Source organism: Triturus cristatus, chromosome 6 (genome assembly GCF_964204655.1).
Source record: "Triturus cristatus chromosome 6, aTriCri1.1, whole genome shotgun sequence".
NCBI lineage: Eukaryota > Metazoa > Chordata > Amphibia > Caudata > Salamandridae > Triturus > Triturus cristatus.
The window spans coordinates 1,001,821,348-1,001,839,129 of record NC_140589.1 but is presented as its reverse complement, the minus strand read 5'-3'; the positions used below and the strand labels follow the sequence as shown (position 1 = coordinate 1,001,839,129).

Sequence of the window (17,782 nt, the reverse complement as noted above, 5' to 3'; positions counted from 1 at the left end):
TTACTCCCAGGAGAATGGCACAGGGACTACGGGGAACCTCCCCAGCACCTCACCCAGTTCAGACACAATGGAAGCCCAGTATTTGGTGAGAACATCACAAGACCAAACCATGTGATAGAAGTCTGCCGTGTCCTCATTACAGCCTGGGCAGCGTGGGGCCGGCAAAAAACCTGCTCTGTGGAGTCATACCGGGGTAAGATAGGCACAGTGGAGATACTAGATCTGAATGAGCCGAAGCTTACCGGAGATTGTGAGCGTCGTGGGGGCCATCAGGGCGGCCCGCCAGTCCTCTTCATCAAGAGGGCTAAGCCATTGATCCCATCAGGCCCAGAGAGGCTGTATTGTTGACGGGGTGTTGTTGACCGGGGATCGGTGAATGTGGGATACCCCCTTTCCCAAACTTCCCTTAAGGATTTTGGCCTCTAAGGGGCTAAACTCAGGGAGGGTAGTGTGATCGGGGACTTGAAAGGTCACGGCGTTTCGCAGCTGGAGGTATCGAAAGAATTGGGTGGAGTGCAAAGAATATGTCTTTTGAAGGTCTTGGAATGTGGACAGGTGCTCCCCCCTTCATACATCTCCCAAGCAGCTCACGCCGATGAGGTCCTATTTATGGAACCCTGGCAAATTCGCAACCTCCCGTAACCATATGCCATGCCATAATGGTGTTTGTAATGAGAGCTTATTGTCCCATTGCTCATGTCGCAGCGCCAAACGCCATGCCAGGAGTACTGTGCGGGTAATTTGTGGCAGGGTGCGCTGGATGGGGCCACTGTATAGCATGGCCTGAATGCGGTAGAATCCGAGGCTTTCTAGCTCCAGTCGATAAGTGGGGTTTGACCACGCTCCATTGTGCCAAACATGGATCACTAAAAGGCGCGTGGCCAGGTAGTACAGGAACGGATTTGTCATTCCCATCCCCGTCGTATGTGGCCCGTTGACACATTGGAGAGCCAGTTGCGATTTCGCTCTGCCCCAGAGAAAGGTTGTGATTAGACCATCTAGCTTGCAGAACCAGCTACAAGGGAGATGGAGTGGAAGGTTTTGAATAATGTAGAGAAGACTGGGGAGAATCATCATCTTAAAAAGTGCAACCCTGCCTAGGGGGTTTAACGGGAGGTTCTTCCAGCGACGGAGGTCCTCCTTCACACGTTTCAGGAGTGGAGTGAGATTAAGGGACCAAATCAATTCAGGAAGGAGTGCCACCCAGATCCCAAGATATTTGAATGAGAGCCTACGCAAGGGAATAGTTGCCTGCCAGTCCATATATTCTTTTGAAACATGGAGTGGTACCACTGTGGATTTAGCCGGGTTAAGACGCAGCCCTGATGCCTTTTCGAACAGGTGGAGGATGTGGACAGCTCTCGGCCCTGACTGGGACGGGTCAGACAGATAGAGGAAAACATCGTCGCATAGAGGGCAATGCGGTCCTCATGAGATTCCTGCCAACACCAGCCTTGGATCTGGTCATCACTGCGGATACGACACGCCAATGGTTCAATTGCGAGAGCGAATAGGAGAGGGGAAAGTGGACAACCCTGGCGGGTCCCTCTCTCGATCGTAAAGGCATCCAACAGTGCACCATTTATGAGAACTCTAGCTGATGGAGTGGAGTAAAGGACCTTTACCATCCCTTGGTTGGAGGACCCGAACCCTGCTCTCTCCAGTACGTCCCTGATGTAGCCCCAGTTCACCATATCAAAAGCCTTTTCAGTGTCGAGTAGGACTAGGGCCAGGTATGGCAACAGGCGACTGCGATGGGCGATAGCTATCTGCAAACGCCTTAGACAGTGCCTCGTACTAGGGCATGGCATGTAGCCACACTGATCGGGGTGGGTGAGGGTGTGGAGCACCTGTTTCATACAGGTGGCGAGGATGGTTGCATAGATTTTGACCTCCGTGTTGATGAGGGAAATAGGACGGTATTGAGAGCAGGAGGATGGCGGAGGATGTACCTTTGGTATGACCACTATGGTGGCACTGTCTGTGCAGTGATGGAAAGGCACCCCTTTCTATTGTCTTCTCAAAGAGGGTGTGGAGCTTTGGAATCAATGTCTCACGGAAAGCGGCGCAATATTCCACAGGAAGCCCATCTGGGCCGGGAGTCTTATGGGTAGCTAAAGAGGAGATAGCATTCCCAATTTTGTCATGCATGATGGGTTTGTCTAGGCTGGCACTTTTGGCTTGGGAGAATCGCGGAAGCGGGGGATCCTGCAGAAATGAGGAACTATCCTGCAGATTATGCGAGAGATCTGCAGAATCTTTGTAATAGGCTGCAAAAGCCTGTGTAATGGCTACAGGGGTACGAGAGATTTGGTCTTGTGCATCACAGATCTCAGGCACAATCCAGCTGGCCATGGGATGGGTGGCAAGCCAATGGAGAAATTTGCCATTCTTATCTCCCCATCCATAGACCCTGGCCACCGCGGCTCTTCAGATCAATTTAGCAGACTCAAGGGAGGTATTTTTCATCTCCTCAAGTATGAATTGGGGCTGCCAGTGCTCCGCTTCACCCTCCCTGGACCCCACCAATCACTCCAGACGGAGGGCCTGGTCTTCAAGCTGGGAGAGTCGGTGGTCTTGGACCTGCTGTCTCTGTTTGAGGAACCCTTTCACGTACCCCCAGATCGTGGTTTTACCCGCCTCCCACAATGTACCCTGTAATGGCACTGTACCCTCATTTGTGCAGAAACGTGTTTTCCCAAGTTTCTTCTTATATTCTGAATCTTGGAGACCAGGCGTTTAAACGCCACATGGGTCGATGCGCTCCTGAGGGGCCTCTCACCTGCAGAAGGAGCAGGGAGTGGTCCGACACTCCACACACTAATATTTGAATGTCTGATGCAGCTCGACAGTCTGGGGCAGGCATAGAGAAAAGGTCTACACAGGAATTAGTTTGGTGCGCCGCTGATGTGTGCGTGTATTGCGGTGTCCAAGGGTGCCAAGTGTGTCAAATGCAAAAAGAACTATTGATGGACAGAATGCAGAACAGTGTCATACATTCACCCCAGTACAGAGATCTGGGCCTAAATCCATCGTTTTTTTGCTCACCATGCCATTCCAGTTTGGACCCAGCCATATGCAAATCAGTCTTGACCCTGTGCCCAATGGGTACAGTCCAGCCCAAACTGCCAGGCCAGGTCCTCCCTGGACTGGAAACAAGCATCCTAGGACTGGTTTCGGGGTTTCACCCCTCTTCAGCCAGGATAGCTTGATTCCAGTGGCATGGAGAGCACGGGACTCACGTCTGAGCATACCCATCCCACTCGGGGTGACAAATGCAAAACAAACTATTGATGGACAGAATGCAGAACAATGTCATACTTTCACCCCAGTACAGAGATCTGGGCCTAAATCCATTGTTTTTTTGTTCACCATGCCATTCCAGTTTGGACCCAGCCATATGCAAATCAGTCTTGACCCTGTGCCCAATGGGATCAGTCCAGCCCGAACTGCCAGGCCAGGTCCTCCCTGGACTGGAAACAAGCATCCTAGGACCGGTTTCGGGGGTTTCACCCCTCTTCAGCCAGGATAGCTTGATTCCAGTGGCATGGAGAGCACGGGACTCACGTCTGAGCATACCCGTCCCACTCGGGGTGACAAATGCAAAAAGAACTATTGATGGACAGAATGCAGAACAATATCATACATTCACCCCAGTACAGAGATCTGGGCCTAAATCCATCGTCCACAGAGGCCCAATGTGGAGGCCCAGTCTTTGAGATATTTGCTTCCCTTGTTCCTATGGGATGTGAAAGTGCCTGTGGCATCAATGTTAGGATCAGGAACAGCGTTAAAGTCCCCCTATTTCGGTCAGGCCTGGAGGAAGGGCAGAGATTGTCCCAAGTACGTCTCGGAGGGTGGGCTCTAAAGTCGCCGGAGGCACATATAGTGACATCAAATTAATAATGGAGTCCCCAAGAGTCCCTTTAAGGGTAGTGAACCGGCCCTGTGAATCCATGAGCACTCAAGTCGGTGAGAAGGGGAAGGAGCGCCGCATGAGGATTACGTCCTGTGTGAACCTCTAGAGAATCCAAAGTGCCAAACTCTATCGAATCCTTGACGCACCAGAAAGGGGCAGTAATTTTCCATCAGATGTGTTTCTTGTAGTAGTATCACATCAGGATTAACCCTTCGGGCATATCTTAAGACATTAGCGTGTTTAATTTGATCTAAAAGGCCATTGACGTTCCAAGAAAGAACCATCAGGGGTTCACCCCCAGTGTATGGATTGGGCATTGTGAGCGTGTGGTGACGTGTGGACCCAGCAAGCAAAGCCTCTAAGCTGGATTAACTCTTTGGGTTCTGGAAAAGGTCGGATGCAATGGGGTCATTGCAGGGATCAGCCCAGGAGAGGTCTCGGGTGCAGTGCAGGGTGCTGTCATAACATAAGAGAACATAACTTGCTGCTGAGAAAACAGTCTCAGCCAAAATCCCCAACCCCCCCAACCCATACTTCCCAAACTGAAGCATCTGTCGTCCTGTGAAAAGGCCTGAAATAGAAACAATTGATCAGTCAATCAATGGTGGGGCGTGTTGCAAGGTTATCTGGTAATTCCCTCAAATTGCAAGGATAACAGTTTCTGTAACTAAACTTTACATATGGGCGACTTTGAAGATCAGATGCATGGGCTTTTTGATAGGTCCATATCCACAGAGCTAGGTCTCGAGTAGTCACAAGGATTTCCTGTGGTCGGTGTATCTTGTCCATTAGAGTTGTCCCGTAGTCCAGGTGATTCATTTCTGCGCAAGAGGGAGTCAGCTGGTGAGGCAGACATCGCTCTCAAGGTGTTGTGCCTTTTCTGGGACCCAGCACACCGCCTGCGGGGGGGTGCCAGTGCAGCCCCATGCGGCCCTATCAGGGTACCGCCTCAAGGTTGTTACTCACTGGGCGAACGGGGCAGTCCTCGGTGGCCCATGTCCACGCCACTTCTGGCATATCAAAGAAAATGGATTTGCCCTGAAAGATCACCCTAAGATGAGCAGGAAAAGGGAGCCCGTATGGCAGGTCGAGGGCACGCAGCTTTTGCTTTACATGAAGAAAAGAGCGATTCTGAGCTTGCACCTCTCTGGTGTAGTCGGGAAACAGCATAAGTTTGACCCCTTAGTGGAGCAGTTCTGGCCGTGAGCGGACCTCTTGTAGGATGGCATCCCGGTCTCTGAAGTTTAGGATTCTCATGATGATGGGCCAGTGCAGGGCCCCTGGCAGTTGCCTCGGGGCAAGAGCATGATGGGCGCGCTCTATCGCAAACCATGGGGAGAGGGTGTTCTCCAGCATCCAGGACTTAATCCATTCCTCGATGAAGGTGGTGACCTGGGTAGGCTCCGTGTCCTCAGGAAGCCCAACCAGGCGGAGTTTGTTCCGGTGGGAATGGTTTTCAGCATCCTCAGCCCGTTTGTGGAGGTCAGATGTGTGGGACAGGAGTTGTTTCATTTGCTTTTTCAAAGTGGAGACGTCACCCGGGAAGACTGCAGTGTCCGCGTGGCCGCAGGGTGCGGACCTGCCTGTATGTCACCAGCCCACCTCTTACCTAGGCCCAGTCAATCCTCACTTGTGGATGGGGTGTGGGATGCCCATGCGACTACGTTGGAGAGTCCAGTGACAGGTAAAGCATCAGGCCCTTAGATCAATCCCAGGTGAGTAGCTAAAGGCAAAACACCACTCCCGGGGCGAGACACAGACTCCTCGCCACCCCAGGAACAGACACAGCCAATGCCCCGGAGTATTCTGTGGAGTGGGGCCCCAACTCTCTTGGCGTCAGATCCGCTCAGGCCAAGCCTCAAAGGATCTCCCTCGAGGTGTCTCGCCGGGCCAACCCCTCGCAGCACCTATGCTCCAGGGCCCCCTATTACTTAGCAGCTGGTTCCAGGGAGGGCTCACCCAAGGGACTGCCGCTATCTCCAGGAGTGGGGGCAGGTCCAGCGCCCCTTCACAGTCCCTGCTGCAGAAGGATGGAGGGGGGAAACAGGAGAGGAGGGGAAAGGTCCCACCGATCCCCCAGAGCAGCCAGCAGCAACAGACCAAGGGGGGCCCAAGTCAGCCTAAGAAGCAACACAGTGGCCCCCATCACAGCCAGCACCCCCCTCGCACCGGAGTGTTCAGAATAGCACAGCTATCAGCCGCATATCCAGCCTCAGGATCACTGCAGTGGCGCAAGGATTTCTCCAAAGGCGTCTCACCGGGCTGACCCATCGCAGTGCAGAAATACCGGAGCCCCTCTGGCGCAGCGCCCACGACTCCTCAGCAAGCACCAGGGGTGGGGGCAAGTCCAGTGTCCCCTGCAGCAGAACAATGGAAGGAGGGGAAGGAAGAGGAGGAGAAGGCTCCAGCCAACTGAAGGCTGACAGCTCAGGATAGCCGGCAGTAATAGACCAGGAGGGGCCCAGGCCAGCTCAAGAAGCAGCACAGTGGCCCCCCACCACCTTCAGCGCCTCCCCTCCCGGTACCTGCTAGAGTGTTAACAGTGCTGCCGCCCTGGAGTCACGCTTCCGGCCTCAGGATCGTTTCTGTGGCTCTTGGGTGAGCGAGGCAGACCTAAACAGTATACCCGCCGATCGCAGGTCTAAACCAGCATAGTACCTCACTGCAGGCTCCCCTGGGCAACCCCCAGCTCGACCGGCAGCCATGATGTTGGACCTCCACCGCTCCACAGGAGGTCCACAAGAGCCCTCTACAGTTGGCTGGTAGGGGCGCCATCCTGGGTCTGGGTCTCACTAAGGCGCCGCACACCGGTTCAGCCTCAGTTCAAGTCTCCCTTTTGTATGCTCCGTACATGCGGTAGGATCTGTGTCTACTCCGGAGTGCTTTGGCGTTCTCTCCCCGAGGGTTCCACGGCAGCGGATCATCTCAGTTGCCGCCAGGAGTAGGCCTAGGATTCCCCCATCAGCTTGCCACCGCCATCACGACCTCGCCGGTCGTCCCGCCAATCGCAGGCTGAGGACCATCCCAAGTCGCCACGGGAAGCCGCGCAGCGCCCCCTGCCGCATCCACACCTCCACTCACCTCATGCATCTGTGGTGCCGGTATTGATGCCTTCAGGACAGCGGACCACCACAGGAGTCCCAGGTCAGTGCTTCTGGATCTAGCACCAGGCATCAGGTCGGGGGTCCCGTCTTACGGGGCAACTGCACGGGCCCCGGAATTGCCCCAGTCAGTGTCAGTTAGGCAGGAACCATGTTGCCAGGCCTCACTGCCTAACCAACAATCTCTGGCAGCCTCTGGCAGCCTCCCGACGTCAAATTGGTCACTGGACACCAATTAGGAATGCCACGTGTGCGGGTGTCTCAGCACACACGGCGTCCCGACGGATTGCTGAATTTGGTTCTTAGAGCAGTCTGGAGCACTCTCAGAGCGCAACCGCCATGTTAGCTTGTCAAACCACGCCCCTTACACTTAATTTTAATGTAATTTCCCTGTTTTGCAAAATGATAATTTTAAGCGCTTATCACATTGTTTTGAATATAATTTGCTTCTGAATGTAGAGTAAATCGTCTGAAAAATGCATTCATATTTACAGCCCCACACCAGTACCCTGGCAACTACATTTTTAATTTGTTATAGATGTCAGAGAAGACACTACACAGACCTAGGTGAAACGAGAAATTCTTGTCAAATCTGGACAAAATAAAAGCAGCAGTTTTACATTTGTGCTAATAGGGGGGGTCAAGCGGGTACTGGAAGCGATACACTAGCCAAAGAGGAAGGAAAGCAGTAAATGTATGCAAGCAGTGTGTTCCTGGATGCTATGTGTTAAACCTGTCACCTTAAGGGTGGTCTTCCCCCAAACCTTTTGCCTCACCACCTCCATTTCTTGCTGCATTTTTTGTTGTTGACCTGAGGACTCTGCGCACTGTACCACTCCAAATCAGTGATAAAGTGCTTGTGTTCCTTCTCTAAAATATGATTACATTGGCTTATACCCAATTGGCATATTTAATGTACTTGTAAGCATGTAAATTAAATGGTACTGGTGAGCCTGCAGCACTGATTGTGCCATCCACTTAAGTAGTACTATAAAACATGTCCCAGGTCTGCCACCGCACCCTGAATGCAGTTTTAAACTACCATTTTGAGTTGGCATTTAAACCCCCTTGCCAAGCCTTAAACTCCCCGGGCCCGATTCACAGAACTAACTTAAGACAAAATCCTAAACTTACTACCATTTTCGTATTCACAGAAGGCACTTACTCGTTTTGGTATTCACAGAAGACACTTACTCACTTTGGTATTCACAGAAGTTAGGAGTCCTAACTTTAGGACTACTAAATGCCTTCTGTGAATGCCGAAAGTCTTAAAATTAGGATTTTTCTCAGTTTAGGAGTCCTAAAGTTAGGACTCCTAACTTTACTACTACTAAACTGAGAAAAATCCTAATTTTAAGGCTTTCGGTATTCACAGAAGGCATTTAGGAGTCCTAAAGTTAGGAGTCCTAACTTTACTACTACTAAATTGAGAAAAATCCTTATTTTAAGACTTTCGGTATTCACAGAAGGCATTTAGGAGTCCTAAAGTTAGGAGTCCTAACTATACTACTACTAAACTGAGAAAAATCCTAATTTTAAGACTTCTGTGAATACCGAAATGAGCAAGTGCCTTCTGTGAATACCAAAATGAGTAAGTGCCTTCTGTGAATACCAAAATGGTAGTAAGTTTAGGATTTTGTCTTAAGTTAGTTCTGTGAATCGGGCCCCCCATTTATAACATATAAGGCCTCCATAAGGCAGGCTTCAGGCAGCCCTTTGGGCAGGGTGCTGTGTAATTAAAATGTTGGACATATACTTTTAAGTAGTGAAAAGGTCCTAAATTCATTTTTCACTACTGTGAGTCCTACCCCTCCCATAGGATTACATTGGCAATTCGTTGTTACATTCAGTATTCTAGAATTTCCTATTGAGAGCTGGTAGCTCTTTCAAGTTTGGTGTCTTGGAATTGTTGAAGAGCCCTTTTTTAATGGTAAAGTTGGATGTTCGATCACAATTTTAAATATGCCACTTTTAGAAAGTTTCCATTTTTCTGCCCTACGCCCTTTTGCACCTGTAGCCTGCCCTGGACCACATGTCTAGGTGTAACTGACAGTTAGATCATATGAACTATTTCCAGACTGTTACAAAGTAGAGGGATCAAGTGTGCCACAATGGGCAATCTGCTCTCAGGATGGGGGGCAAGCGGCGGCCCTCATCTTACTAGACCTCTCTGTAGCCTTTGACACCATCTACCACCACACACTCACCACTAGACTCTACGATGACGGCATATATGGAACTACCCTAGACTGGATCTGTTCTCTCCTCACCGGCTGAACCCAAAATATCAGACTCCCACCACTCCTCTCCGAACCCACAGAGGGCAGCTGCAAAGTACCACAAGGATCATCACTCAGCTGAAGACTCTTCAACATCTCCATGGCCTCCTCGCCGCCATCGTTTGAAAGCATGGACTCAGCTTAGTATCATACGTAGATGACACAAAACTCATCCTCTCCCTCACCAATGAACCCGACACCACCAGACACAGGTTCCAGGAAGGAATGAAAGATGTTGCTTCCTGGATGAGCAGCAGCTGCCTGAAACTCAACTCTGAGAAAACAGAAATCTTCACCTCGGATCCACCCCCTCCGCATGGGAGAACACCTGGTGGCCACAGCACTCGGCAACCCCTGCACACCCACGGACCACGCCCGCAACCCCAGCATCATACTCGGCTCACCATGACCCAACAGATCAACGCTGTCTTCTCCACATACTTCAACACCCTCCGCATCCTCCACAACACCTTCAAATGGATCCAGCCGAATCCAGAAAGGCTGTCCCCACATACTCATGACCAGCAGACTGGACTATGGTAACACCTTCTACGACAGGATCAACAAATCCCTACTCCACAAACACCAGACCCTCCAGAGCACCGCCTTTAGACTGGTCCTCGGCATCCCATGACAAGACCACATCACCCAGCACCTATGAGACCTCCATTGGCTTCCCATGGAAAAGAGACTGACCTTAATGCTGCTCACTCATGATGTCAAATCCCTCCACAACACCGACCTGAATACCTAAATGAAAGAGTCTTCTTCTATACACCCAAGAGAAACGTTCGCTCCGCCAACCTTGCCCTGGCTGAAACTCTACGCATCTGCAGAGCCAGATCGGGAGGAAGAGCCTACTCCTAAATCAGTGCCAAGACCTGGAACGAACTCCCCCTCAGAATCAGACGATCCCCCACTCTGCAAGCATTCAGGAAGAGCCTCAATAACTCGCTCTTTAGATGATGTGGAGCTGCACGACGCCGCCCCTTTTCCCCCAGTGCCTTGAGACCCTCACGGGTGAGTAGCATGCTTCACAAATACCTAATTGATTGATTGAACCTGAGCACAGCCCCACCTAAAAATCTTAGCCTGTGCTCTGCCTTCAAGCAAAGGGCCTAACAACTCTACATTGTCACTGCAGCCAGCTTGGAGCCAGGACATGGGAGTCAGGAAATGTAATGTACTTTAATGCCTCTGTCTAAAAGCTTCTCCCCTCTACCAGAACCAGGGCACCAGGATATACAAGTAGGACCTCATACGGCAACTCTTCAGTATTCTCCATGACCTGTGGTACTCTGCCAGAAGAAGGACTGCTGTGCTGCTGGAAGGACTGCTACTCTGCTGGACTGCTGATCTACAAGACAGCTGACTTGCTGGATTGCTTCCCTATTCGTTCTAGTGCTCTGCTTCCTTCTGCCTGGGGACAAGGACTTGATCTTCAACTGTCCAAGGACCTCCAGAGTGACTCATAAGGGCTAGTTTGCTGGCCTCCTGTTCTGGGCCATGGAGACACAAAGGGCTTCTTCCATCTTGAACCCTCACCTGTACACAGCCTGAGTGAGACCTGACTCTTCAAGTTATGCCCCTCCACTCATGAACCCTTGGAAGTGGTGCTTAAGGTGCCCAGATAGCCAAAATCCAAAGCGGGGAAATCTTTTGCTCAAAACAGCTCTGAGAAGTGAGAACCAGAATGATACTGGGACAATCCTATTCACCTAACCTTCAGAGGTACATTGGCCGTCATTTGGCTTTGCGGCTTCTCCCGCTACGTTTTTCTCCACAGCAGCAAATCCATTTCAACTGTCCTTTGCCAAAGGGGTATAGGACCTCATGGAACGATCTTCAGCTACAGCCCTCTGCCTTGTCCCAGTGGAGATTTTCAACTTCCATTTTGATGACTAAGTCTAACGTAGAAATCTTCACTGCGGCTTTAACCCAAGGCTATCCGGCAACATCGCTCCCTCATTGGACACCTCCTGCAACCTTGCCCTGCTGAAATTTACCTTCTAAGATCATTTTTCTTAAGATTTTATTTAAGTTCGAAGATGAGTGCAGTCCGGACCCAATCCATTCTTGTATCCAAACTGCGCTCTATCGTGGTCAGGCATATTTTTCGACTTTCACCTGGTCTCTCGTAACTGGATGTCCGCGGTTGGTATTTTGATCTTTGAGATGCTATTTTTTACTAAAAACGTTAAAAATTCATAACTCCAAGTTCGAGGCATGTATGCTGTAGATACACATGCTTTGTATACTCCTGCCATCTAGTTTTGGGTCCAGATATTTGCATGTTGTTTTTCTTCAATATAGTCTTTCCTAGTCACGAGGTAATTTGGCTCCTCATTTCAGTGATAGTGCGCATTGGCTCCTTTGTTAGATTGTTTCCTTTCCGTCACCTGGTTTGGACATGTAGTGCTGCTCTCCAGTTTCGAAACCACCCTTCAGTGTCCCCTCAGTGCGCAATCCACTCTACCCTCGACGGTATTGCACGTTTCCCTTACTCCGCATATCGGTTTGATCAGAAAATCTCTCATCTTCGGTCGAATACATCATAGGCGGCCTCCAGACATAGACGTGTCGATCCATCCCTCTGCTGAAGGTCCAGACTCCATTTCAGTTCTGTCCTCGGTGCCACTCGAAGTTTCCTCACACCGATCTACACCAGGTCTGTAACTTGTGCTTATCACCAGAGCGCAAGGAAGAGGACTGCAAGGCCTGTTGCTTGTTCAGGTCAAAAAAGATTCTTCGAGATCATCGGCTTCGATGATGAGAAATGCAGCAGAAAAGCACTAAACAGACTCTGAAGATCTTCGGAGAAAAGTCCAAACAAGTTGAAGTGCAGCCGCAGAAGAAGACGAAGCCTTCTCGGTTGAAGAATCCGACCATGAGATTGAATTCAAGTCAGAAGACATTCCAGCAGGACTGAGTGTCATGAGTACCAATACCCCCGTACCCCAGAAGTTGCCTTTCACTAAACATAAGGCTTTGCCACCACCTCTGCCTTCATGCATTGAACGACACCGAGACAATGTTTCTGACGCCCTGCCGTCGGGAATGCCACTTAAACAAATAGTCAAGCCTTCTGGCTTGGTATCGTGCAGAGACAAATCGTCATTGGACCCAAAACATTCTGCTCCAAAAGTGAAATCTGGTTTGGAGCAAAAATCCTCCGTCCCAAAACAAACGTATGCTTCGCAGCCCCAACCTTCCACTACAAAAGAAACAACTGCTTCGGAACCAAAACCTTCCACTTCCAAGGACATGTCTAGTTCGGCACCAAAGCATTCTGCACCGAAATCGAGAGATCATATTTCAGGCCCTCCGGAACCAATCTTTGATGTTATGAAAGACAGATTGGATCCAAAACAAAAGAACATTTATATTAATCCAGATACTGGACACATATTGGCCAAAACTCGTTCCAAGAGGAAACTTGGCTCAGAGGACACTGGAGACAACATTCCCCTAAAAACAGAAAAGGACATTGCTACAACTCCTATACATTTGCCATCCTCTCCACTGCCTCCAAGGACTTCACCTTTAAGAATACTGCCAGGCTTACATCCACTTTAGATAACACCACACGGATCTCCTCATACACAGCCTGATTTAGGAGATGGGGATGATGATGATGACAATGCTCATCTGCCTACAGACCCATGGAATGATTACAATATTGATCCACCCATGGATAATGTTCCCGACCTATACCCTACAAAACCGTCACTTCCAGATGATAACGTATTTTATATGGAGCAAATTTCACGGCAGCAGAACATCATTGGCTTACACTGCACAAGGTGATGATGATTTTTGGGTTGAAACACTTGGGTCTTCACATAGAGTTAGTCAAAGTCTACTTATGTTGAAAGGCATGATGAGACATGCAGAGGACATCTTAAAAGATCGGTTTGTGCACGAATCTTGACGCCCAGGGATGATGAAAAATATAAACCATCACCCTCTGATCTGGGATTTATTGAATGACAGCTTCCCCTTGATTCCCTGGTAGTTTCCAATGCTTGTAAAAGAGCTAACTCAGACATCTGGTGATGCTCCTCCCCTGATAAAGAATGAAAGCTTATTGACGCCTCTGGTTAAAGAGTAGCTGCACAAGCCGCTAATCACTGTTGCATTGCCAACACACAGGGCCTCTTAGCGAGATATGACAGGGCGCACTGGGATGAAATGGAAGGTCTACTTCAGTACCTCCCATATGAACATAAATAAAAGGCACAAGACCTATTTCAAGAAGGAAAGCTCATCTCTAATTGTTCTATTATATTTGCTCTTGATGCTGCTGACACTGCAGCAAGAGAAATCAATACCAGCGTTCTCTTACGTAGGCAAGCCTGGCTTAGAATTTCAGGCTTTAACCCAGAGGTCCAACAGTCTATCATAAATACTCCGTTTTGACTGAAGGGAATTACTTCAACTCACTGTGAAGTTAGCAAATATCTGAAGTGGCATGACCCGTTGCCCCACACAGTATGCTGTAAGGTGTGGAAGAAAAACGTGAATTCTACAACTGATCAATGGATGAAGAGGGCTGGCTGAAAGTATAGCTATATTTTATATAAAATGTCATTAATCAAAAGGTCTTGGAAGAAGCCAGACCGGAAAAACACACTGGGACACAAAGGCATTACACACTTAAACAACAGGTCAAGTAAGCTTCGAAAAGAGATCCGTGGGGAGGATATTTGTTGGTCCAATTGCAAGAAGGTACTTAGAAGGCGATCATACAAAGGTGAGCTTTCCTATTACAGGAATGAAAGTGACAAGTTTCACATTTGTTGTGAATTCATGCTGTCTTTGACTGTCCAGATTTAAATGCAGGTAATATTTTGTAAGTGAAAAGCTAAAGACCATATGTCTTGATGAAAAACACAGGGTTGAATTATAGATTAACAGATATTTGATGAATTATTACACCTCAACTGAGTAAAATCTGATGTTTTTCATAGAGCAACGTATGTAAATTACTAGCAAAATTAAATTTAGTTTCTTCAGCTGCTCCACAAAATAATTGCCACGTGCTTATTTTTACTAATTGCTACACATCTCACGGTGCACAGGTAATGTCAAATTTTAAATGAATATATGTTTTCTCATATGTTCTCTCCAACACAGCAACAATGACCAGACGCCAGCCAAACGCCATTCTGACACTGTGTTCACTGACAATTATGGCCGACTTCTGTCGCAAGGAGATCTAAAGAAGTATTTAGATTCTGTGCTTACAGGACAACAAAGGTATTGGATCATTATAACAATGAAACATATCGTATTTAATGAAACAGATATTTAACAAAGTCAACATGTGTATTTTGATTACATAATACATTTTCGTTCACTGGAAGTCCATGAAATGCATTTATTTATGCATTTTGTTTTTATTTAATAGTTTTTGTTTGTCAACAGAAAACACGAGTGCCTTGAGCATTGACGGTTCATCCATTTGAGCAGCAGAGTGTCGCCCCACTAGCTCCAGAGCTGAAAAATAAAACGACAATAAAATGTATTTATTACCACTTTATTTTTCAGCAACCCATCCTACACTAAGTATCAGGTCGGGGTCAGGGCTATTGGTGCCGAGTGGCAGCTGCAGGGTACTATGTGCTTTAAAATGCACATGTCTCCTTGGCAGGCCATCTTGGGATGGCCAGCCAGACATATGCATTTTAAAGTTCTCTACCCTAGCTGTCTAATACAGCTGGGTTATAGAAAGTGAAGGCCTCCAGTACCCTTAGAAGCTCTGGGAGAGCCTGCTCTATCCAATCCTGGCGCTTATTTCATGCTGTGAAAGCAGCGAATGTGAAGAAAACATACAGAAATCACTGTGTTTTTGTCGTGCTATTTTTCATTGCAGGTGTTAAAAATGTAATTTCCCAGTTAAGGTGTGGCAATAACCTGTAATGTTAGTAAGACTGGTCACGTATTACCAAGCCTTACTACGGGCCGATTGTAATGAGGAACTTAGTGACCGCGCAAAAACTGGAATTGACCACCAGTCTCTGCCAAGCAAAGCAAGGGACTTGCTACAGACTTTTTTCTTCTGAGCATAAAAATTGAATGGATTGGTACCAATACAGTTTCCCTATAAAAATTTGAGGGCTGTAGATAATTTTAGGTGGTGATATAATTATAAGAAAACACGCACAAAGAAATAATTTTCATCAAGTCATCTGCCTTTCACAGTTTTCATCTTTTAGATACATCTGTACATAGACATACAGGCTCTCTTTTGAAAACTCATGTTTGAATTATATGTAATACTGCTTACCCTTAATTTTAATGTAATTTCCCCATTTTATCACATTGTTTTTAATATAACTTGGTTTCGAATGTAGAGTCAATCGTCTCCTTTGATGAAAAATGCATTTATATTTACAGCCCCACACCAGTACCCTGGCAACTGCATTTTGAATTTGTTATAGATGTCAGAGAAGACACTACACAGACCTATGTGAAACGAGAATTTTTTGTTAAATGTGCCTTGAATAAAAGCAGAAGTTTTACATTTGTGCTAAATGGTGAGTCAAGCAGGTACTGGAACCAGATGCTAGCCAAAGAGGAAGGAAAGCTGTTAATGTATGCAAGCAGTGTGTTCTGGGATGCTGTGTGTTAAACATGTCAGCCTAATGGTGGTCTTCCCCCAAACCTTTTGCCTCACCACCTCAATTTTTTGCTGCACTTTTTGTTGTTGGCCTAAGGACTCTTCGCACTGTACCACTGCAAACCAGTGAAAAAGTGCTTGTGTTCCTTCCCTAAAATATGATTACATTGACTTATACCCAGTTGGCATATTTAATGTACTTGCAAGCCTCTTTTAAAGTGGTGGACCATATTTGTAGGGCCTGTAAATTAAATGCTACTGGTGGGCCTGCAGCACTGATCATGCCATCCACTGAAGCAGCATTCTAAAACATGGCCCAGGTCTGCCACCTCAGCCTGAATGCTGTTTTTAACTACCATTTTGAGTTGGCATTTAAACCCCCTTGCCAAGACATAAACTCCCCTGTTATTACATACAAGGCATCCATAAGGCAGGCCTCAGGAAGCCCTTTGGGCAGGGTGCTGTGTAATTAAAATGTTGGACATGTACTTTTAAGTTTTACATGTGCTATTAGTGAAAAGGTCCTAAATTAATTTTACACTACTGTGAGGCCTACCCCTCCCATAGGACTACATTTGCAATTCATTATTACATTTAATATTCTAGAATTTCCAATTTAGAGCTGGTAGCTATTTCAAGTTTGGTGTCTTTGGAATTGTGTTGAAGAGCCCATTTTTAATGTTAAAGTCTGATGTTTGATCACAATTTCAAAAATGCCACTTTTAGAAAGTTGCCAGTTTTCTGCCGTTCCACCTTTTGCACCTGTAGATTGTACTGGATCACATGACTAGGTGTAACTGACAGATCTTATGAACTATTCCCAGACAGTCACAAAGTTGAGGGATTAGGTGTGCCTCAATGGGTCATCTGCTGGCAGGATGGGGGCAATCAGCAGTCCTCTTATTAATAGACCTCTCTGCAGCCTTTGTCACCGTCTCCCACCACACACTCACCGCAAGTCTCCACAAAGCCGGCATTCTGGGAACCCAAGACTGGATCTGCTCACGCCTCACTGGCTGAACCCAAATAATCAGACTCCCGCCAACCCTCTCGAGCCCACAGAGATCAGTTGCGGAGTACCCCAGCCCCATGCTTTTCAATATTTCCATGGTCCCCCTCGTAAGAAACCATGGACACAGCATAGTATCATACGCCGATGACACCCAACTCATCCTCTCCTTAACCAAGGAACCCGACACCGCCAGACACAGGTTCCAGGAAGAAATAAAAGACGTTGCTTCCTGGATGAGCAGCAGCTGCTTGACACTCAACTCTGAGAAAACAGAAGTCCTCGGATCCACCCCCTCCGCATGGAAGAACACCTGGTGGCCCATGGCACTTGGCAATCCCTCCACACCCACAGACCACGCCCGCATCTCCAGCATCATACTCGACTCCTCACTCACCATGACCTAACAGATACATGCTATCTCCTCCATGTGGTTCAACACCCTCCGCATCCTCCACAACACATTCAAATGGATCCCCCGAAACCAGAAAGGCTGTCACCACGTAATCATGACCAGCAGACTGGACTACGGAAATGCCTTCTTTGCCGGGATCAACAAATCCCTACTCCACAAACTCCAGACCCTCCAAAACACCGCCGCCAGACTCATCCTTGGCATCCCATGACAAGACCACATCACCCAGAAGCTATGAGACATCCTTTGGCTCCACGGCGAAAAGAGAGTGGCCTTCAAGCTGCTCACTCATGCCTACAAATCCCTCCACAACACCGGACCCGAATATCTCAACAAAAGAGTCTTCTTCTAGGCACCCAAGAGAAGCCTCCGCACTGCCAACCTCACCCTGGCCAAAACCCCACGCATCTGCAGAGCCAGATCTGGAGGAAGAGCCT

At 48.1% G+C, this 17,782-nt stretch overlaps 1 protein-coding gene across 4 annotated transcripts in view; it reads left to right on the top strand.

Annotated features, from left to right (window-relative positions):
* The window catches only part of LOC146820914 (uncharacterized), a 305,904-nt gene that overhangs the window by 280,207 nt on the left and 7,915 nt on the right, over positions 1-17,782 (top strand). For all 4 annotated transcript variants that reach the window (XM_085609316.1, XM_085609314.1, XM_085609313.1 and 1 more), the window contains one exon: positions 14,436-14,558. In XM_085609316.1, the coding sequence (XP_085465442.1) occupies positions 14,436-14,558 (123 nt within the window). The remainder of the gene's footprint in view (positions 1-14,435; positions 14,559-17,782) is intronic.